This window comes from Polypterus senegalus, unplaced genomic scaffold, assembly GCF_016835505.1.
Source record: "Polypterus senegalus isolate Bchr_013 unplaced genomic scaffold, ASM1683550v1 scaffold_2908, whole genome shotgun sequence".
Taxonomy (NCBI): Eukaryota; Metazoa; Chordata; class Cladistia; order Polypteriformes; family Polypteridae; genus Polypterus; species Polypterus senegalus.
The window spans coordinates 26,889-50,000 of NW_024378195.1; the positions used below are offsets into that span (position 1 = coordinate 26,889).

General features: G+C 44.7%; 1 protein-coding gene across 1 annotated transcript in view; it reads left to right on the plus strand.

The window, feature by feature from the left end:
- LOC120519560 (phosphatidylinositol 3,4,5-trisphosphate-dependent Rac exchanger 1 protein-like) overlaps positions 1 to 20,819 on the plus strand; it is a 47,652-nt gene extending 26,833 nt beyond the window's left edge. The window contains exons 8-15 of the mRNA XM_039742513.1: positions 3,674 to 3,835; positions 7,678 to 7,811; positions 8,079 to 8,194; positions 13,787 to 13,936; positions 15,400 to 15,547; positions 18,576 to 18,676; positions 19,639 to 19,742; positions 20,745 to 20,819. Of these exons, the coding sequence (XP_039598447.1) occupies positions 3,674 to 3,835; positions 7,678 to 7,811; positions 8,079 to 8,194; positions 13,787 to 13,936; positions 15,400 to 15,547; positions 18,576 to 18,676; positions 19,639 to 19,742; positions 20,745 to 20,798 (969 nt within the window). The 3' untranslated portion in view covers positions 20,799 to 20,819. The remainder of the gene's footprint in view (positions 1 to 3,673; positions 3,836 to 7,677; positions 7,812 to 8,078; positions 8,195 to 13,786; positions 13,937 to 15,399; positions 15,548 to 18,575; positions 18,677 to 19,638; positions 19,743 to 20,744) is intronic.
- The last annotated feature ends 2,293 nt before the right edge of the window (positions 20,820 to 23,112 follow it).

Consider the following 23,112-nt stretch of genomic DNA (forward strand, 5'->3'; position numbering starts at 1 on the left):
GCCTGTTCCACCATTCAGTGAACTCTGGTGCCTTCTCTGTTTAAAACCGTGTTTTTCCTTTAAACGATTTGCCAAAGGCTCCTGCTTGCAAAGGTGGGTGCCCAACCACTCTAGGGAAGTGAGGCAAAAGCTGATAAGGCACAGAGCGATCCCCTAGGCACCCCCCAAGTCCTCTTCCTGCCAGTGAGAACCGCCTTGGTGCTGTCGTCTCTTGCAAAAAAAAAGGTGTTGTCTGCTGTATTGTTGTAATTTCAAAGACACAGTGAGCAGCAGGAAGAAAGTACAAAACAGGAAGCATCCCCTTTCTTTTTGCCCCTAGCATGAGCCTCCGTGGGTAGCCCGGCACTTACTTAGCTTCTTGCTCTTTTTTTTTTTTTTTTTATTTCTTTTCTTTTTTCCTGTTAACGTGCTTAATGGAAGTCAAAACATGAGAAGGCTTTCCATTCACTGCCAGATTGGTAGGATGCACTTTATTTGAGAGTAGACCATTATTTGTTGAGTGAGTCCCGGGCTCTCTGTTGAAATGGGTGTCTGCTTTTAATTGTAGGGTCTCTTGCAGTTTCTCTGCTTGGATAATTGGCTCTGCGTAGTTGTTCATTTGTTTTTAGCTTTGTGCCCCTGGACACTTGGTCGTCAACTTTCTTGCCAAACTGAACGATTCCACCCAATAAAACACTTGCAATTGCAGTTGTGGTAAATCACCCATGTCACAAAACAGAAGTACAAGCTTTGTTGTGATCAGAACTTCATGTGAGAACACCCAAACGCCCTCCTCCACCCCACCCCAGTTATAACGCTTACATGATGGGGAATTCATAATGGACCTAATGCTTCACAATGGAACCGCCTTAGTCTTTCGACACAATCGGGACTTTATGGGGAACTACGCCACTTTTTGCTTTGACATGTTCAGGGCCTCATTGGGAGCTACACCATGTTATTGCTTTGATGCAATCGGGACCTCATGAGAGGGATGAACAAAAAAAAAGACCCCATCAATTATTGCTTTGATGCAATGGGACCTCACGGGGTATACCACATTTCTGCTTTTTTCCTCATCGCAACGGGGTTTCAAAGGCGATACAACGAACCAACGAACAATCTCTGTTACTTCAGCACAATCAGGACTTTATAAGGGACTAACCCCAAACCCCACCTGATTTGACGTGGTCGGGACTTCACACGTGACCCAACCCAATAACATCATCCATTGCTACAACGCAATTGGGACTTCATTGGCAACTCCGATCTTTATCCCACCAAACCCAGTGCTTCAAAATGGCCTTATTCTCCCCACACAACTTGTTTCGACATGATCAACACCTCATGGGAGACTACCCCCCCTTATTTCTTTGACGTGATCGGGACCTCATGGAGGATACCACCACAATGCCTATTTCCACACATCACGGGGGATACCCGAAACACCCCTGCTGCTTCAATGTGATTGAGACTTAAAGAGTGACCCAACCTATCAAAACACAAATCCCAATACCGACCCTCCCACCTCATCCATTAAGTCAGTGTGATCATGATTTTAAGGGTGATTCCTTTCCCATCCCACCAAACCCTTTGTCTAAACGTGATTAGGACTTTGAAGGTGACCTCAAGAAGCCCCTTTGTTTCGACACAATAGATGACCATATTACCTAACCTGATTGCTTTGATGTAATCAGGACTCCACAGTTATAAAAAGGGAAGTGCTGTGTAGACTGGCATGATGGCGTGGCCTACCAGGGAGGCTGGACTAAGACAGGAGGTTTTAGAGTTATCCGTTATTAGTTGTTTTTGCTAGCAGTACTGTGGTCTGAAAGCTGGTATTTGATACTGAAGTCAAAATGTTAGTACTGATCTGACATTAGTGTGGGGAGGAACACTTAGGACATCATCTCTTATCACCAGAGTAGCCCTGAATGAAGCTGTAAATGTAAGCCTTGCCAGTTGCCCAGCTGTGTATTTAATCCGTAAACAAACTTGCAAATGAAGGATGTCTTAACTTTCGAATTCTAAAGATCCACCTGTGGCACAGGTAGGCACAGTGACCCAAAGAATGCCACGAGGATGACTTCTGCAAGCAATGCCTCAGGCAAATGCTTAGATGTCCTTTAATAAACAAAATGGAACGATCCAACATTTCTTAAGGCCTCAGACCATCTTGACCTGTGTGCTAAACCTGTGTGCTAAACCTGTTGGCCGTCCAATTCGAGTGACACATCTGAGCTGTTTGTCTCAGAGCAACCAGATGTGACTCTTGAATGAGAAGGGCACATTCGGGGACATCTCGCTATAGAGTTTCTAGTAAACGGCGGTGAAATCCTCCTCTGAAAAGACTTCACCTACAGGCTTATCCTCCTCTGATTTCCTCCAGTCTGCACACTTTTAATACTCAGAGCTGGTGTCCCATAAAAACAAAAATCTCCTTGTGTATTCCATGAATATATAAAACAACTATGAAAACACAAAGGAGAGAGCAAAAGAAACTGAACAGAAGGCAACACTGAGAGAAAATTAAAAAGAAGCTAAAATTGCTGTTATCAATTGAGGGCCGAGGTAACGGAAGCTTAATGATTAATTTGTACTTTGCAGTGAGCTTAGCAACAGAAGAGACTGCTACACACACGTAGACCACTGAAGGTACTTGACCTCACATGTTTGAGAAGTGCTTCTGTCTGCCGATATCTTGCTGTCATTTTAACTGTTGCATCACAATATGGCATAACAACAGGAAATCTAATTTAGATAAGCATCGTGGTCTTGGTGTGTAAGACACGTTAAAGCGCAGTGGCATGTTTGCATTTCCAGTTAGAGAGTAGTGTTAACTTAATTTAGTTATTTGTGTAGATGTGTGGTCAGAATCTGGAAGCTAGAATGAAATAAAAACCTTAGCCACTGTGGATCTCCATGACTGTTATGGCCTTGCAGAATACGTCTGAGAAGCCGGAGACATCCATTGTAGCATTTAGCCAGCCTGGTATGACCGCTTGTTTTTGTGGGCCCGTGTCTCATTGACTGGCACTCTATTTGTTCTCCTAACTTCATCTGTGGTTCCAAGCTGTGATGTGCAGCAGACCCCATTAAAAGGGTTACCAGACTGGGAGCGACGTGTGGTGACAGTGTGTCATGTCCTCATCGTGTGAACTGAAGCAAATGGAGGGGACAACTGAGGGTGCCACAAGGGCCTGCCCACTTCCATTACCTCAAATTCTTGTTTGTTCTTCAGTGGTCCCTCCCGTTATTTAGCAACAAGCACGTCTAATCTGGAATAACTCTGGTCAAACTGGTCTAGTAGGTCACTCCATATGCAGTTTGCCGGGCCCAGCTGGCCTACACTGCAAAAAATGCACATGTAAAAACTAGACAAAAAACTTTAAATGGAAGTTTTGCTTTTATTTAGCAAAAAATCTGCCAATGGGGTAAGCAAAATGTACTTGTCAAGTTTTCTTAAAGTAAGCTAAATAATCCTAAACATAAATTTGTTAATAAGTCAATTCTTACAATAAGGAAAACAAAATTTCATGTCATGATATCAATATTTTTCACTTGCTTAGATTTCATTTTTTTCTAGCGTATCTGGATCATTTGGCTCCTTGCTCATTTGAGAGTGGCAGCAAACCTGCGTCACTGGTAACGTCTGTGTCTCTGTTTTCTTCTTTTTTTTTTTTTATTAATACAGGAGCTTCTAAAAAGAACCCCCAGGAATCACCCTGACCACCCAGCAGTAGAAGAAGCACTCCAGGCCATGAAAATGGTCTGCTCCAATATCAACGAGACCAAGAGGCGCATGGAGAAGCTCGAGGCTCTGGAGCAACTGCAGTCGCACATAGAGGGTTGGGAGGTAAGACATTAGGAGGTCTTCATTGGGCTTATTAGAATTCACCACAGCCGTAGGACCTAAGGCCTTGAAAAATGAGCTCTTTGGAGGACAGCTTAGCATCGTTATTAGATTACATAAATGTTATTAATCGCATGGGGATAGTCAGAGGCATAGAGCAGCAGAAACATTAAAAAAAAAAGAAAGGTGCCAGACTCGCAGGACAAATAATACAGTCACTCAATCAATCAATCAAATTAATACTTAAATAAATGTATATTGTGCATATGTTTCAAAAATGGTATTTCAAAAAGAGCTTCAGTTTCCCTGGGAGGAAGCCTGAGAGCAGTGGGCAGAAAACACCCCCAGAGGCGCTCCTTAGCACACTGTGGTAGGATGAGCCTGTGGCTAAAAGTGCTCCAAGAGAGCGCCTCCTGGAGAGGATTGGGAGCATTTCTTTTTTTTTTTTTTCTACAACAGTTTCCGGGGGTTGCCCAGCTCTTCCTGATATGTTTGTTAAGGCATTTTGCTTCTTTTGAGCTCGGGTTGCTTCCCCAGGAGACCACAGCGTAGACCACCACACCAGCTACTATGGACTGGTAGATCATTTCCAGCAGCTTGCTGCACACATCAAAAGACTGGAGCCTACTTAGCAAGTCCAGTTGACTGGTACTTGTAGCTCTGCACCACTTCCCCGTCCTCCCCCTGGATGGTGACTGGTGGTCTCAGAGGTTCCTTGGCATGCTGCATTGTCTTCTCTTTGCACCAGCAAAGTCCTCCACAACCTTCCTGTACTCCAACTCCCCTCCATTATCAATGCAGCCTACGATGGACTAGTGATCTGAAAATTTCTGTACATGGCAAGCACTGGTATTGTGCCGGAAGTCAGTTGTGTACAGGGGTCAACAGGCAGAGAGACAGGACAAGCCCCCTGAGGTGCTGCAGCATGACACACCACCATTTCTGACATGCAGCCCCTCGGCCTCACGAACTGCTGTCTGTTGCTCAGGTAGTCCATGGTCGAGGGAGATTGTGGGGGTGTCGAGATTCAAAGCCTTGAGCCTTTTACACAAGTTGATGAGGCACAGTTATGGCACAGAAGCAGGAAATTTTGATGAGGAACTGACTGGGCTATCATTATTTAACCCATGTCTTCCTTTTTGTCTTCGGGGTGGAGTGGTGGCTCTGAGGTTAGGGATCTGTTCTGGCAATCGGGACTCTACTTCATTGAGCAAGGCCCTTAACCTGCAGGGAAAAAAACTTGGGGGTTGGTGGCAGAGTTGGCACTCCAGCCACCATAAAAAAAACTTTGCACTGTTCCACTCCATCTGAACTGGTGTGATGCTGAGGCTGCACTCGGGTCCTAAGCTGGGATCCTGAGTTGGTTTGTCATGTGGTGGCTCCTAACGCCAGCCTCTAACTTCTCTCTCTCTCTCTCTCTCTCTCTCTCTCTCCTTCCTTGTTGTAATCCACATCAGTGTCCATTCTGAAAATCATCTAAAAAAATTCTAATGATGTCATCATAGCTGTAATCAAATTATGCCTTGCTTTAGATACTGTTTATTTTTTTGGCTTCTGCTTTTCTGTCATTTTTCTTCTTAAAAAGATCCAATGGCTGCCAAGATTCTGGTTGTTAGCCTCTCGGCCTTTAGTCAGCTATTGAAAATAAGGCCACTGTAGTCTCGCCTGCAAAGCCAAAGGTCTGCCTGACATTTATCACCTTTCATGTTGGTGTCACCGCGGTCAGACAGCTTTGCTGAGTCTCATCAATGCCCCCGTGTCGGTGGGGTTGGGGCACTCTATTCCACGTCTTTTCTTTTAAAGGGTTCCCCCTGCCTTTGTATTGCTTGGGGGCTGTCGTAGTCTGGCGTTCCTATTCCTGGCCCCCCACCCCAACTTCTCAAAATGTTTCATTCTTCTTGCATATCCCACTGAGCCTGATCAGGCCGTCACTGTTTTGCCTACTGGGGGGTTTGGGGGGGGGCTGGGCAGGGTTACACTTCCCCTTGTGTTGCTTTTGATGTCACCAGAGTCTGACAGCTCACGCTGAGCCTGAACAGGCACTTGGCTTGCGTCACTCACCCGTCTCCCGACTCTCGCATATTTAGTTTTTCTTCACATCCTCTCCCTTGATATGACCTCCGATTGCCGGGGGTTTTGCTCTTACTGTTCGCCTGCACCCTCACGTTTTTTGCCATCCTGCAAACGTGGAAATTTCCTACTTTTTGTTTAGACCTTAGCAGAGGACCACCAGTCCACTGTTAGCTTAATCTTTCAACCTCCATGAGGATTCAGTTCTAACTGAACTGGTGGCGTGGGTCATAGTTAATGGTCTTCTATCGTTGGTTCTCTGCTGTTGTGTGCCATCAGGTTGAGCTTAGCCATTTAATCTTTGTAAAGTAATGAGACAGTAAGTCAGTACTTCCCTTTCTCTAAAAATAACATTGAGCTCGTGAGCATTTGTCTTGCCACTTCCTTGTCTACTGAGCCAGTGGAAAGTCAAAAGCTGGTGACACCACAGCGTCTAGATTTTCACGGTGCTGTCCATTTCAGTCCATGCTAGTCATTTTGTGTTGTCCTGGCTTCATTCTTCTCTGAAAAGATGCCAGCTTGTGTTAGTGCCGCCGCCACTGTAGCGCGAAGTGACAGCTCCACATGCCTCAGCGATTGGTTCCACGGGGAGAAGATGAAAATGAGTGTTGGCACAGTAAGCTGTATCATAGTCTGGTGAGGTGCTGAGGTCGCTTCTTCCTGGACTTTTTAGGGAGTGTGCCACATTGGATGAAGACTTCCCAAAAGCTCATTTTACAGGAGAGCGTGAGGGCCTCCTATACAGCCAAGATATCTGATGTGTAGTCTGCCCTTGAGCTTCATTTGCCATCACTAAGTACCCAGACATCAAGTCCCAAGGGTCAGGTCAGGTTGGGGGGCAGGCACTGGTACAGAGCGTTGCCACACCCACCACACAACAAAACAGCTTGGGATCTTGGCTGGCAGCCCCCCCAGGCAGACACGCGGTCCAGTCCCACCGTCTGGAAATGACCCTCTATCTGCCACAGCCAGGTGTCACGTGGGTGTCCCCTTGGCCTGGTCCAGCCTCTTGGGTCCTCAAGACGAGGATCCTTGGGGAATTGCGCCACTTGGCCATAGTGCTGTAACTGATGCTCCCTCTCAATGCAGGTAATGTGCCTCATTCGGGACTTCGTGAGCAACACAAAGTCAAACCAGCGGCTCCCAAGGATTCTCCAAAGAGACACAGGAGTCTGGTCACTGGATAGCGTCCATGTCTCACAAACGGAGAACGCCAGGACTCTAAAGGACTTTGTCCTTTTGCAGAGATATCAAGAGAGCCACACACCCCTTTCCAGTGACCTCATGACCCCCCATGTTCATGCCAGTCCATCACCAGAGACATGAACGTTAAGGTTTCAGTAGCCTTAATTCCTGTAGGACCTTTGGCTTCTCTTTGAGACACTGCAAACTGAGCAAAGCTGTTTGGTGCCAGCCAACTGCACTTCTTTCATAAGGATGAGCGTGGTCACTTCCCGAAACAAGATCAATTTAGTGCCTCTTGAACCACAGGGCCTTATGGGTAGCCCAGTGCAACTGAATGCAACAGGTTCAGAAGGGAGTGGCACTGTGTAGCTAAATATTTTAATGAAAACTAAATTGAGCTAATTATTGGTGGCCGTCCATTCATTTGACTTTAATGCACCAGTCTACGACTGCAGAGTGATGCTTACTGGCGTGCCAGAGGAAAATGGAAAGTCATGTAAAGCATTGTAAAAAAAAAAAAAGGAGATGAAAGTCATGCCAAGTATTGTGCAGATTGTTTTTTCTGTTAACTCTTCTTTTCTGATTTGCAGGGTACAAACCTGACAGATATTTGTACAGAGCTGCTGCTACATGGTACCCTGCTGAAGATTTCCGCTGGCAACATTCAAGAGCGAGTCTTCTTCCTGTTTGACAATCTGCTGGTTTACTGCAAACGGAAGTCGAGGTAGACCTCAATGTCAAAGGTTATTTTCTACTGGGCAGTAGGCCGAGATGTGAGCTGGAACATTTCAGTTACCGTCACTAAGTGCACAGACTGGCAGCGCAGAGGGCTTAGCTTTCATTTCTCTGCAAACTGAGCAAAGACATTTGGTGCCAGCCAGCTGCAATTATTTCATAAAGTGTGAGAGGGGCCACTCCCTGGCACGAGAACAATTTAAGTGCCCCTGTGATCAGCTAGGTTATGATGCCTCCTCTCCTTTCTGTCATACAGAGTTGCAGGAAAGAAATCCACCAAGAGGACCAAATCTATAAATGGGCCACTGTACCTCTTCCGAGGGAGGATCAACACAGAGGTGATGGAGGTGGAAAATGTGGAGGATGGCACAGGTGAGCCACTTACTGCCATGCTTTTCAACTGGCATTGTGTTTGTACTGGAAACTTTTGTGGAAATATGGAATGCCAAAACCCGTGGGTCTGAGACGGTGTGCTCTGGTAATACTTTGACGTTTATGTTCCTTTATGGTTGGCGCTCAGTGATTTTGTGATAGCCCAGCAATGGCAGTCATCTTATTCCTCGTTGGCTGTCCTTCTGTTCAGTCGGGATCCCCTTGATATAATTAAGTGTGATGTGTGGAGATGATGTTCCATGGCTGGCCTTAACTGATGAGAAACATGCATTTTTATTTATCCCCATCTTTGGGGGCTATCGGCCAGCCACGTGTTAGCCTGACAGAAATTGCATTGTATGTCAATCCCTCACACTTTAAAATAAAAAAGGAATGCCCACCTCGACGACCTGTGAGGTAGTTTAGTCTCCTTCCTGAGCTCGTATGTCCTCCATGATACTGCTGTGCCCGCTGTGTCACCTATGATAACAGTAGCAGAACGAATCCAAGCTGTGGTGGTTCTGGTGTCCAGTACGCCCCAGAAGCAGATGCCCAACTGTCTCGGCAGCGCGACCTTCTTTATTTGGACATTCTGTAGGAAAGATTTCAGTTCAAAATGTAAGTGGTGAGCATCTTTTGTTAATATACCTCTATGGTTTGCCTTATAAGTGCCAGTCAGTGGTGGTCACTGTGAACAATAAGCTCACCCTTGGAAGTGTTCTTCATAGTCTTGTTGCTCATTTGCCCTCTTAAGGATGCCACCAGCCGCCCCTAACCCACAGGCCACATCTGACATCACCTATGCATGGACTTAGGGCTCAGTACTTATAGTAAGGTCACAAGTATCCACTTCTGAGAGGTGTCCTTATTTCCTTCCATGTTTAAGAGAGCAAGAGCACTCCACCATAGTCTCTGCATTCTTAGCACACAATCACCAATCCAGCACTAGTTGAATTTTCTCTCGAGTGCCATCATCCTCATGGCTAATAATGGCTGTCCTATAAGCGTCACGTAAGCTCTCTGGTTGGTTCTTGTCTTCCTGATGCTTTACAGCGTTCTTTACCATACTGTGGCATGGCGACATACATTTCTGTTTTAGAGTCGCCTAGTCTTGGTTTTATGCGGTGGTCTTTGATTTCCTCAATCTTAGTCTTGTCCCTCATTTACCCTCTTGAAACTGATGTCACATTACGCGACTTTTTGTCATAAGAAATTTGACAAATGAGAGGGAGACCCTTTGGTCCACCAAGCACGGTTTGTTTAGTTAATAGCTAAGCTGTCCCAACATCTCATCCAGGTTCTTCTTAAAGGTTCTCAAGGCTTAACCTGAAACATAAGAAATTTGACAAACGAGAGGAGACCCCTAAGGCCGTTTTGTTTGACTTGTAGCTCAGCTCTCCCAATGTCTCATCCGGATTCCTCTTAAAAGCTGTCAAGGTTTCTGCTTCAAGTCCATGTCTTAGCAGCTTGTTTTTGTAAAAAGAAGTGCTTCCTGGCTTCAGTTTTAAATGCACTTTTCTTTAATTTCCACTGATGATTCACCCGTAAGCTGACAGAATTCAGCTGGATCTACTTTACCATTGCTTTTGAGGATTTTAAAGATCTGGATCAGGTCGCCACACAGTCTTCTCTACTCGAGACTACACAGGTTTAATTCTGATTCTGGCCCAGTAGGACATGTCCTTAACTCCTGGGATGCACTTGGTTGCTCTCCTCTACACAGCTTCAAGTGCTGCTACGTCTTTCTTGTACCAGGGTGACCAGAACTGCACACACACTCCAGATGTGCCTTATACAGTTTGTGCATAAGCGGGATTTAGTCTAAAAATTGATCAAGCATTGTACGGAGAATGACCCTCCAAATGTTTATATCTATCGAGTCATTTACAGTATTATAATATTTGCAAGGTGGTGTGGTGGCTCTGACGCTGAGGACGATCTGCCCTGGTATCTGGAAGGCTGCCGTTTCAAATCCTATTACTGCAAGAAGGGATTCTTACCCTTAACCTGAAAATTGCTCCAGGCAGCGATGCACAGTGGCTGGTCCAGTGCTCTCACCCACTAAAAGTTGTAGAAAAAGACAATTTTCCCTCTGGAGTTAACAAAGTATATAAAAAAAATAATAAACATATATATTTAATATATACATACACACACACATGAGGGGGTACCCGTAAACAACTGGAATCCGTACCTGGCACACAATGTTCGCACGCCATTCCGTGTCGGTTTTTCTTTTGTGCTTATTAAACGTGTTCTGTGATTTTTGTGATGGGCGCTCGTAAAGAACAGCGAGTCTGTGTTAAATGTTATCTTCTCAGCTGCTGAAACTGTAAGCGATGCTTGAAACTGCTTTTAAAGAGAAAGTTTTAAGTCAAACTCAGGTCTCCAAGTGTTTTTTCGTGTTTCAAACGAGGGAAAATGTCACTTGAAGACCAACCAAGATCTGGCCAACCGTCCACAATTAGGAATGACGAAAATCTTGAAAAAGTTTGCAATACCGTTTATGAAGATCATTGTCGGACTATTGAAGAGATTTCTGAATTGACTTGTTTGTCTCGGAGTTCTTGCCACCCTCCCTGCTCGCCTGATCTTTGCTCCGTGCGACTTTTTCTTGTTCCCGCATATGAAAAAAGAACTCGAAGGAAAGCGTTACTGTACCGTGGAGGAAGTCTAAGAAAAATTGCTGCAGGCCTTGGCCAACGTTCCTCTTCAGCGATTCCAAAAATGTTTCTACCAGTGGGAAAACCATTGGGATGAGTGCATTCATTCACATGGAGATGACTTTGAAGGAGACTGAAGTTTCAGTAAGTAAAAATTATAAAAAAAAACTTTTTTTTAATTTCCGGTTATTTTTGGGTACCCCCTCATATGGGTGTGTATATATATATATATATATATATATATATATATATATATATACATAAAATATACTGGGTGCTCTGCCTCCTGCTCGCTTTGCGGCTCTGCCACTTGCGTATGGGGAAGCGGATGTACAATTTAAACAGATTATTTTCATGGGAGACTAATTAACCATAGTAAAAAAAAAAAAAAATTGTAAAACGTGATCAATTGAAAGTAAATTTATGTTTCATGTTGCGTTAGAGATATTCATTGTGTTTAATACAGTTTTGTTCCGTTTGGCTTTGAAATGAATACGCAAATACTTTTTACATTTACACTTTTACTGTAAAACTTCAGTAATAATCATTTTTTGCATTAACTTTTCATCAATAATGCATTGAATTTTGCTTCCGTGTTTGGACTTACATCGTGATAATGCTATGTATATCTGCCTGGGAGTGAATATCGTTTCTTTCTCTCTAATAAATTGACTTTTTCAAATGTTTATCCCTGTGATTTGTTAATTGTCCTAGCAAAAGCAATTCCAACGGGAAACTGTAATCGATTTAATACGAATGCAATATCAAGATCTCCTTTGGTGTCATGTTATCCACGGAAGATGTACTACATTACCTTTCTTGTCACCTGTTAAAATTTTATGTGTTAGAATTGTTTGACCAATTTTGAATACAACAGATCTTGTCCTATTGCATAGCCCATCATTCAGACATAAATTACGCAATAACTTTATGATCCATCCTTCTTTCAACAGTAATTCATGCAGTGGATGACTGGATGGTGTTAACGGTTGTAGATATTCTTCGTGATATTGTAAGTTGATGTTTTCACCTCAACTTAGTCCGATACACATTTAACCAATTTGCTGTGTAAACGACCGACAATTTTCACATTAATTCGTTTGAATTCATCATTTCTTGGTGCTAGGATTGCCTGTGTACTCATTTTTTCTGTTGATAACCCTTCAGGATGAAATTCAATAAGATTTGGACATAATGCATCATCTTTAATTGGGGAATTTAAAGTGAGGAAAACGCTAACATTTATAAGAGCGGAGATCTCACTCAAATGAGAGGTGAGAGGACCGCAGGCGTTGGCCGTTAACTGGACATGTTTGAGAGGAGAGCGGGAATCTCTTGGAAATACTCATCTCGTCTCAAGACTTTCTTTTAGAATATATATATATATATATATATATATATATATATATATATATAATATACACACACGCATAGGTAAAACAATTTTCTATATACTATTAGCAATCAGCCTTACCCTTATGAGACTGAAATACACAAATGCAAGAGAAGCACCACAATGGAGACAGGAGGCTGTGTTACTAGGACAGAATGACTTTATCTCGTTTGTCAAATTTCTTATGTTCTGTCCATGTTTTGTAGGTTTCATCCCCACCTGCATTCCAAATGTTTCCATCTGCCTTCACAAACAGACAGCCAGGATATTTTGGACACAAATGAACAAATGCACAGATAAATACATCCATTTTCCAAACTCGCTTACCCAGAGCTAGGTTGTGGGGAAGCTGGGGCCTATCCCGGCAGCTGTCAGGCTAGATGGGGCGCCAGTCCATCACAGAATGAAAACACACACATACACTTGCGTCATTTTAGTGTTGTCAGTCCACGTATCCAGCATGCCTTTGGACTGTGGGAAGAAACCTGCACAGACACGGAGATGTACAATTTGCTGCACGATTAATTTTTTATTCTCGCGTATCATTTTGCGGTTTGTTTGTTTATTATCACATTGCACTGTAGAGTAAGTGATACAAAGTCAGCCCTAGTCTGTCTGGTGTGTGTGTGAGAGAGTAAATGTGTTCACCCAGCATTGGACTGGCACCCCATCCAGAAACCATTCTTGTTTTGTGCCTGTTACTTGCCAGAATGGGCTCTACTCTGGGTATGTAAGCTTGGAAAATGGATGGATTTATCTGTGTATTGCTTAATTATTGTTTGTCTGAAATATCCCTCCACATACTAAAATGTAATTTGTGAGAGCTGTGTGTGTGTGTGTGTGCGTGCTTACTTACAGTGCAACACGTGGCTTCCCAGCAGACTTTTAAACACGTCTAATTATACAACTTCTGAAAAAGTAGCTGCAGCTTCTGCTAACTTGGTCCTGTGTTTCCTGTCTTCATGTGGCGCAGAAAAGCTTCATCTCTGTCCAGAGTTATGATTGAAAACACAGTTGTTAGACCAGCAGATATTTGAGGACCTCCGACCTCTTACAAAGAATATCCTCATTCTTATGTACTTAACGTATCTGGCCGTATTGCTCACCTGTGGGTTCAGTGTTGCTGTGCTCGGCCTGGTCCTGCGTGGCCCACTTCTGTCCAAGGGCACAAAGCTGGAAAGCTCTCCTGCTTTCTCCTGGCCTGGCAGCCTCCTCTGCCCAGTTTCTGTCGTCTCCTCTTACTTGCAGTTGTGCCCCTCTTGTGCTCTCCATTAACTCCGTTTCAGTAGCATCAGGATCGGTACTGTCATGTGTACATTGTGCAGTAAAATTCCTTCATGTTGCCACTTTCTGGTACTATAATAAATAAATAATCAAGAATGTTTTAAATGCTTAAGTTCAGGTGTTTTTTTTTTTTAATAGAAAATACAAACTTACCTGATGCACTCCTTACACTTGTCCTCTTGCTCAGTGCGGCCATTTTGCATGTTCAACATCTGTTTAAATGCTCCACCCTTTTCACAATTTGTCTTGCAGCGGATTACCACAGTAACGGGTACACGGTGACCAACGGATGGAAGATCCACAATACGGCTAAGAGCAAGTGGTTTGTGTGCATGGCCAAAAACCCTGAAGAGAAGCAAAAGTGGCTGGACACGATCTTAAAGGAGCGGGAGCAGAGAGAGAGTGAGTAGAGATTTGTGGTAAGCCACGCTAGACCCCTCGCGTATCAGATGGACTGGGCCGCTCTTTTGCCAGCACAGCCTGGAACTTGTGCACACAACAACAACATTTATTTATATAGCACATTTTCATACAAACAGTAGCTCAAAGTGCTTTACATAGTAAAGAACAGAAAAATAAAAGACACAATAAGAAAACAAAAAAAGTCAACATTAATTAACATCGAATAAAAGTAAGGTCCAATGGCCAGGGGGGACAGAAAAAACAAAAAAAAAACTCCAGATGGCTGGAGAAAAAAATAAAATCTGTAGGGATTCCAGACCATTAGACTGCCCAGTCCATCTGAGCATTCTACCTAACATACATGAAACAGTCCTCTTTGGATTTAGAGTTCTCATGAAAGGAACTTGATGATGATGGTCACGTAGACGTCTGCCTTTTAATCCATCCATCATTGTTGAGGGAGTGCTGCTCCTTCATGCTTTACAAAACAAAAAAAAAGCAGGAGGCCAACAACAACATTTATTTATATAGCACATTTTCATACAAAAAAGTAGCTCAAAGTGCTTTACATAATGAAGAAAAATAAAAAAAAAGACAAAATAAGAAATTAAAATAAGACAACATTAGTTAACATAGAAAAAGAGTGTAAGGTCCGATGGCCAGGGAGGACAGAAAGAAGAAACAAAACTACAGACGGCTGGAGAAAAAAATAAAATCTGCAGGGGTTCTGAGGCCACAAGACCACCCAGCCCCCTTTAGGCATTCTACCTAACATAAATGAAATAGTACAATAATGAAATGAAATGGGTCCAATCCATCAGTGAGCTTCAGCCCCTCAGTCTGGTGAGCAGTGCACTCTGAAAGCTTATAAGAGAAAATATTCGAGAAGCTGCTTGTTAAAGAATGCCTGTTAGGTAACCCCTGAGGATCACCGCTCTGGTTCCCCGGTTTCGATCGCAGCGGAAAAAAGCCTGACAGATGCAGTTTTTCTAAATCTGCTGATAAAGATCTTGATGGCAGCTGCTTCCATGGAAATGACAAGCTGCATCGCACTCACACTCTTACAGGGTGGCAGATGAAGAGCTCTCGAGAGGCCAGATTTTCAGGAAAGCAAGGCAGATGTTAAGGGCCCCACCCCACTGGGTCAATGCCAACCTCCCCTGCCTGGCCAGATTCTGATATGTGCTAGTGTGTTCTATGAAATCACATTGACAAGTCAAGTGATGGCTCTGCCTTTCACTGCATGTTTCTTCAGCTCATTAAAATGAGCAATTGATCCAAGTTATCCAGGGTTAGACATGTAGGCAGTGAGAAATTCTCCAACCTTCTCTGTCACTAAGCAGCCACACCAACCTGGAAAGTTGGATGGAGAGAGGGGCAAGTGTCCTAAAGCTGACTGATGGCAGGGAGTCCTCCACTTAACACAGCCGTAACCATTGCTCACCAGCTGTTTATCTTGACAGGTCTGAAGCTGGGAATGGAGCGTGATGCTTATATGATGATTGCCACAAAAGGAGAGAAACTTTACCACCTGCTGATGAGCAAAAGCCGTCACCTCATCAAGGATCGGCGCCGGAAACTGAGCATCGTCTCCAAGAGCTTCTTTGGCAAGTAAGAGCGGCTTTGGGGAGGGTGACAAATTGACAGGGAGGTTCCCGCATTGACACACCATACACTTGACCAACATGGAGAGTTGCACTTGAGTCAAAGTCGAGCCAGAGAGCATGATAGTCCAGGTGGCACTGCTGTGAGATTTTCAAAAAGTCAGGTGGCCCCCGACTGGATTCAGATTAATCATTTGTGGTTGTGCTATACATCTGAATTAATGTGTTGCACCTTGGCGTCTTTGGGAAGACGAGTTCTGTCTGTCACCTACAGATGAGCTAACTTTTAGTTTGGGGCAGGAATTGAGGAAAGCCTTGATGTGACCGATGTTTGACCGTAACACTAAAGCAGTTGCTAAGAGTAGGTGCAACGTCCTTTAAGTGGCCATCGCAGTTTCATTTTAGCTACATGTAAAAAAAAAAAAAACATTAAAATGTCATTCAGATGTACAGAAATGAATCTCTGTAAGGACAAAATGTAGAATCAGTATTAATAAAATGTAGGGCCAAGACTAAAGATCTGATCTGATATGGACGGGGAACACAGCCTGCCCTCGAGAGTGCGTGGTCCCCTGACATGCTAGGTGGCAGCATTCCTGAGCTGGTGTGCCCATTTATATGGTTGCACAGCATGTTGGGAGTCACGGTCCCAGTGGGACTACCCCGTGGGGGCCACTGGGAGGGAGCTGTTCCTTCTCCTGACCCAGGAGTGCTTCCTGCTTATGGTGTCCTAACGCCAGCTGTACTCCTGGGAACTCCTGCAATCACAGCACTGGGAGAGAAAGTCGGGCAATACTCTTCTGGGACTAAAGGAGGAGAAAGCAAGTGGACTGTTAAAATGGAACAAACCTGTGAAGGGTGTTTGGATATAAAATGATTGTGTTTGTGCTGAACCTGTGCCCCCCTCGAGAGTGCATACTGGCCACATCTGACATCACCTGCTCATGGATTTTGGGCTCAGTGCTTGTAGTAAGGTCACAAGTGCCCACTTCTGAGAGGTGTCCTTATTTCCTCCCGCGTTCAAGAGAGCAAGAGCACTCCACCATAGTCTCTGCATTCTCAGCATACAATCCCCAATCAAACAGCCAGGAACTGGCTTCATGGAAGTGCTCAGGTTGGTTCTTGTCTTCCTGATGCCTTATTGCGTTATTTACCATTCTGTAGCACGGCAACATAAATTTCTCTTTTAGAGTCGCCCAGTCTTTGTTATATGTGGTGGTCTTTGAATGTGGGTGGGAGAATGAGCTCATTAGGGGGTTTCCCAATGCCCTGCCAATTCCTTTTTTTTTTTTTCTTCTCTATGCCGGGGAATTGAGAATTTTTAGTTGGCTCCATTCAGCACTGAAGCCTGATTACTGCTGGCACAGTTTTCTTCAGGGCACATGATGTTGCTTTCTCAAGCCTGCAGTGATGTCCAGTAGGTTAGGAGGCATAAAGCGCTTTGTTCTTAGCCAATTAAGATATATAAAAAACAAACCAAATGCACTCTGAGCCACTGCAGAGCCCGAGCCCGAGGCAGAGCCCCTACTGAACTGCTGTGTCACTGCGCCTTCCTGCCAGCTGTTTTGCAGTCTCTCTTAAGAGTAAAGTCGGTTTGGAGGCAGTGTTTCATTTTATTTACCGGTTGTGCAGTTTGAATTGCTTTCACGCTGGTGACGATGCTGTGACACCGTCACTGTAAGGGAAAATCTGGATAAGCGGAGACTAAAGAAAGATGACATTTACAATGAGGAGCTCGCCTTGAGATGGGGTGATGTATTTAAGGGGGCTCATTTTTCCCCTTCTGCCATGTCCTACTTTGCCTTTTCGGGGTGCTTCTCTGCAACTGCTGAATCTGATGTAACCACTTTGGGGTGGACGGGGGGGATCCCCTGAGCCCCAAAGCACAGACACAGCAATAGGTTCAGATAAAGAATGTTCTTCGACCAAAGTAATGCCCCTTTCATACAACACCACCAAACTTCACCATACACGCTTCCCCTTCCTCCTCCACGAGAGTGTTTGCCCACTGCCCCCTGACGCTGAGTCAACTTAAGCGAGGCAGCTGACTTTCTTTTAAACTCGACCCGGGAACTACTTCCAGGCTCCTGTCACCAAGCATTTCCGGGTTGTGCAGAAACCAGGGCAGTCGCCCCCCCTCGGCAGTGTCTTCTGGTGGCTTGCAAAGACCCCTGGCAGGGCTGTTTCTGGACTACCATCTCCCATGATTCCCTGCGGGTGTCTTAATCTGGTCCAGCTTAGAGGAACACTGCCACCTGTCGTGTGGAGGAATGAACTGTTCCCGGTAAGCCCATTCACCCAGTCCATCCATTATGTCCTCCTGCCCAGGTATAAATCCATCCTTTAATAATAATAATAAATGCTTTACATTTATATAGCGCTTTTCTCCCTACTCAAAGTAGTGAGTGGGGGAATCTCTTCAACCACCAATAATGTGTAGTATCCACCTGGATGATGCGTTGGTGGCCATTTTTGTTCCAGAATGTTCACCACACATGAGCTTTTAGGTAGTGACATGGTGGGATTGTTAGCCAGTTAGAGACAGGGGATGGTTAGGAGAGGAGGTCAATCTAGCCAGGACATTGGAGTACTCCCCACTCTTTACGAAGGATGCCCAGGAATCTATGACCACAGAGAGTCAGAACTTCATTTATATATCTCATCTGAAGGACGGTGCCATTTTTAGAGCACAGTGTCTCCATCACTGCACTGGGCCATTGGGATCCACATTCAGACCACGGGTCAGCGCTCCTCGTTGTCCTCACCAGCAGCATCCAAAGCTTTCCTAGATGATCTTCCATCCAAGTCGGTTGCACTTCATGCTGTTTCCTTCAGCTGGTGGGCCTGTAGGTTGTAAAAACGTACCTGTAAACATTGAGGCCTTGCCCGCTCTACTCTTAGCTTGCCTGGCACCTGGCCAGTGCACTGCACATCACCTCTTTGGATCTTGGGTAAGACTACATTCCCTTCGAAAGCCACTCTCCCATGTTCGAGCGATTCTTGTTGACTGGTGACACTTTAACTTTTCTTTCTAGTGAATTTGTATCTTGGTTGATTGAGATGGGTGAGATCAGCAAACCAGATGAAGGAGTCAATTTAGGACAAGCCTTGCTGGAGAATGGGATCATCCACCATGGTGAGTAGAGCTAGGATCATAGAGATGTGGCATCAGGATGACTTTACACCCCAATAAGCAGCCTTCTTTTAAGCAATGGACTGTGTGAGTCTAGTGTAGTGTTTCCAGAACCTTTTTTTTTTTTTTTCCCCTGTGGTGGCCCACTTTTTCTAAGCAAAATCATGCCAAGGCACACCACTGTTCTACTAACCAGCAGCACTTTTAAATTTCATACATGTGCTCAGTTGTCCGAAGTGACAGGATTACCGGAGAAACCAATAATAAAGCAGTTTGTAGACATGCCACTACTTCATCCCTTGTAGCAACTCGCATGCCCACTATCCACTGGCACTGTGAGGCTTTCTGGCGACCACACACCCAGGCAGATGGGATGTAGCAGCCTGGAGACGCGTCCAAAGTACTCTTAAGTGCTTTGTCTGCAACATGGGGGGCGCTGAGCTGATTTTGTGCCAGCTTCTCCAGGTAGTCGTGTCCTCCTCAGACAGGTCTTGAGCTCGTGGCGTGCTACATTATTAGTTCCACAGCACACTGCTTGAAAAACACCAGTCTAGTGCATGTGCCAGGAAACCAATGGTCCTTTTTTTTCTGGCCTATGACTGCCCTCTACTGGTAACTGTTTGTAGCTACGCAGCAAGCAGGCTAAGGGGATTTTTTTACTCTTTCACTGACGTCCTTAGCTTCTGCCCTTTGGCTTTTTCTGCATTTCCTTTTGTACTTAGTGTGTTTGTTTTGATCCCCAAAACGCGGATTACACTTGGCTTTCCTGCTTGGAGACCCTCTTAAGTGGCACACAGCTTCAAAATGCGTCTTGCTGTAATGGGTTTATCACATTTTTTTATCTGCTTTAGAGAGATTAGCCTCAAAGCCAGGAGATTTGAGAAGGAGTCGGGTGGCTGGCCGGCTGAGCGGGAGCACGGCCTTATTTCTCACTGCTGTCTCGCACCTGTTTACTCTCTTCACAGTGTCGGATAAGCACCAGTTCAAAAACGAGCAAGTGCTCTATCGGTTCCGTTATGACGATGGCACGTACAAAGCAAGGCGTGAGATGGAAGACATCATGTCAAAGGTGACTGTCTTTTGGGGGTTCTTTGATGTATTTGCCCAACTAAGAGGCCACAAAGTAAACTATCTAGTCAGTCAGTGCTGCCAGGTTGGCAATTGTCTTGCCCAATTGGGTTATTTTTGATTGTTGTTTGCCTTGTTGTGGTTTATTGGGCTATTTGTCAAATCACACAAATTCTTATCTTGTTTTTCTCCCATCTGACACCCCTTCTTCTGCAATTCAAACTTTTTATATGTTCTTCACCGTTTGTAAAATCTGCAAGGGGGACCCATTATGTGAGACTGTATATAACCATTCTGTCACTCTGAAATATCTCAGAGGATGGACCACCTTGGGCTTTGACAGGATGTACCAAACACTCTCGCTCTCTGTCACCCACCACCCCTCAACACGCTTTCCGCTGTGTCATTTTGTCTGCCTCAGGCATTGCTCTTGTCATGGGGGGTGTCCTGGCCCTGGATTGGGTCAGTGGTCCTTACCAGGATGGGAAACCAGCCCTAAAGTGGTACAAGATACAGGGCCAAGATCGCCCTGCCTCAGAAAAGGCATCCTGGCAGGGATGGACCAATGAACAGTACCCGGCACGGAGGCCAATGTAGTGGAAGGTCAGGGGGAGACCGACTGGCAGGATTACATGCTCCCCCGCCACGTTAGGTGGCAGCCTTCCTGGGAGACGATATCTGTATGGACAAGCCTGCAAGACATGCTGGGAATTGTAGTTCAGTAGGACAGGCCTTGTTAGGTTTCAGGGGTGCAGCAGGGATTCATCATCTCTACTTTATGGGACTTCTGACTGACCCGGAAGTGCTCCCATTGGGCTGTGTCCTAGCACTAGGAATTCTCCTGGGTCCAATATAAGAGCTTGTGTCATGGTGGCTATGTCTGAGGTTTGTTGGTGCTGCAACACGCCCTGCTGTTTTTAAGTTGTTCTTATGCTGTACGTTTTTTAGGAACCTGGCAACCCTGCAGTCAGTGGATTAACTCTTTTTCTTTCTGTTCTTGCAGGGTGTGAGGCTCTACTGTCGACTCCACAGCCTTTTCACGCCAATAATAAAGTAAGTGTCTTCCAAGTTATTACTTCTACTGCTTTGATAAACTAATAGGTGGCTGTTCTGGTGCGGCGTCCATGACAGTAGTGCGTCTCGCGTACCCCCCATATGACTGGTTTGTTCTGCTTCAACTGATTTTATCGGAACAGTACATTATGAGAATTGTATATAGCTCCTTTCACGTCATAATGACACACATCTCACTGTGGCTAATGGAACTGTAATCCTACGTAGCATCGGTCAAAAGTTGTTTTTACTTGTGTAACTTGACTGACCTGTCAATTTTGCTAAAAAAAGATTTTACAAATGAATGTGTATATATAATGTACTAGCCAACCCGCGGCGTACCATACGCCGCATAATCAGGCCGGTTTTTTAATAATTTTTAAGCACAGGGAGAAAATGAACATTTAAAAAATCGGTAATGTATTAAATCAGCAAGAAAAGCAACATTGTAACATTGCACGGAACGAACCAACACACAATCGTCCGTGCGGTGCTCAGGCGTGGAGGGTGGAACGGGAGGAGAGGAGAAGGACATTCACTCGCTCCCTCCGTCATGCTAGTCTGCTGATTTCTCGTCCAGTATGCACTGCCTGCTCATGTGCCCACCTCCAACTCGTCACTTGAGTCGTTGTCGTCTTTACACAATCCAGATGCACCTGTGACTCACGTAGATGTTTCATTGCTGTGCGGTTTTGGCTGCCTTTCTATATATAATCCACCAAGACACCCGACCACGGTGGTAGCGAGGTGGGAGGGTGGTGTGTACAAAGTGCAGGAGCATCTAAGAAGATGCATGTTTGTCGCGGATGCGAATTGCTGTATGTAGCTTGTAAAACAGTGTGCTATAGTGCACGTGGTCGTGCGTCGTAACCGAAAACTCGTTTTTTAAAGTCTGCTTACTTCATTGTGTTTTAACCTAAGTTGTAAAGGATTGTTTTAAGGATCCCATGGGATACCCCTCGCAAACCGTTTTACACGCTGCATATGGTGATTCACCTCCGCGAGAAACATGCCTCTATGAACAGTCAACGTGGTTCGGAGCTGCATGTGACCTCTACGACAGATTAATATAAATGACGCCGTGTCCAAGTTGGTGGGTGGGGCTCTGTGAGTTGTTGTATCTAATGGTCTAGGAGTTGGTGGGTGTGGATCCTTCCTGCGTTCGCCATAGGTGTCTCACTTGTCGGCGACTTAGTGAATCCACACCCCTTCCGGCGTGCTTTCCATGGTTGTCTTGCCTGAATTGTAGTGAATTATATTATAGATATGTGAAGCTTCTCCACGTACAAAGGAGCCAGTTGAGGTGGTTCAGGCATCTCATTAGGATGCCACCTGGGTGTCCAACTAGTGGCAGACTCAGGGCACGATGGAGAGATTCTGCCTCTCGGCCAACCTGGGAATGCTTCGGTATCCCCCTGGAGAGGAGGTGGGTGGGGAGAAAGGGATGTCTGGGCATCATTGTTTAGACTGCTACCCCTGTGACCTGGACCCAGATAAGTGGAAGAAAATTGATGGATGGAAATTAATGACATGTATTTTTATATATATATATATATATATATATATATATATATATATATATATATATATATATATATATATATATATAAAACTAGCTGTCCCCTGCGGTTCTGCCCATGTTAGTAGTGGAAGAGGAGAAACTTTAAAAATCTAAAAAAATGTTTAAAAAATATAATAATTTGTATCGAGAAGAATTTATATTGGTAGATTTGTATCCGAGGGCCTCTTGGTATCAGGGCGAGAATGTAGCTGTGATATCTTTGCCAAAGATGTAAAAAAAAATTGGCAAGGTATCTCTGGCCAAGCAGAAGGTAGGTACGCTCCACTGTGTCTGATCGTGTTCAGCTCTGACGGGAGAGCATCCCCTGCGTGGGGAGAAAAACATGTGGCTGTGACATCTCTGCCTTCTAAAACAGGGGTCGCCAACTCCGGTCCTGGAGAACCACGGTGGCTGCAGGTTTTCATTCGAACCCTTTTCTTAATGCGTGCCCTGTTTGTGCTGCTAATTAACTTATTTTGAACTGTATTGTAATTGATTTGCTCTTGAAGACTCAGACCCCTTGTTTCTTTTTCCTTAATTAGCTGCCAAACAATCATGAGATCTAAAATGAGCCAAAACAACTTGTGTCCATCATACAATATCTGAAAATAAAGAAAGATGAAGGTCTCAGGAATGTCGAAGTGCTCAGGTCCCCATTTTCACAGAAAAGAGTAAATGAACAATTTCAGAAATGTCTGCTAATGCACCACAAGAGCAGCGACAAGCCACAGGATTAAAGAACGGGTTTCAACAAGAA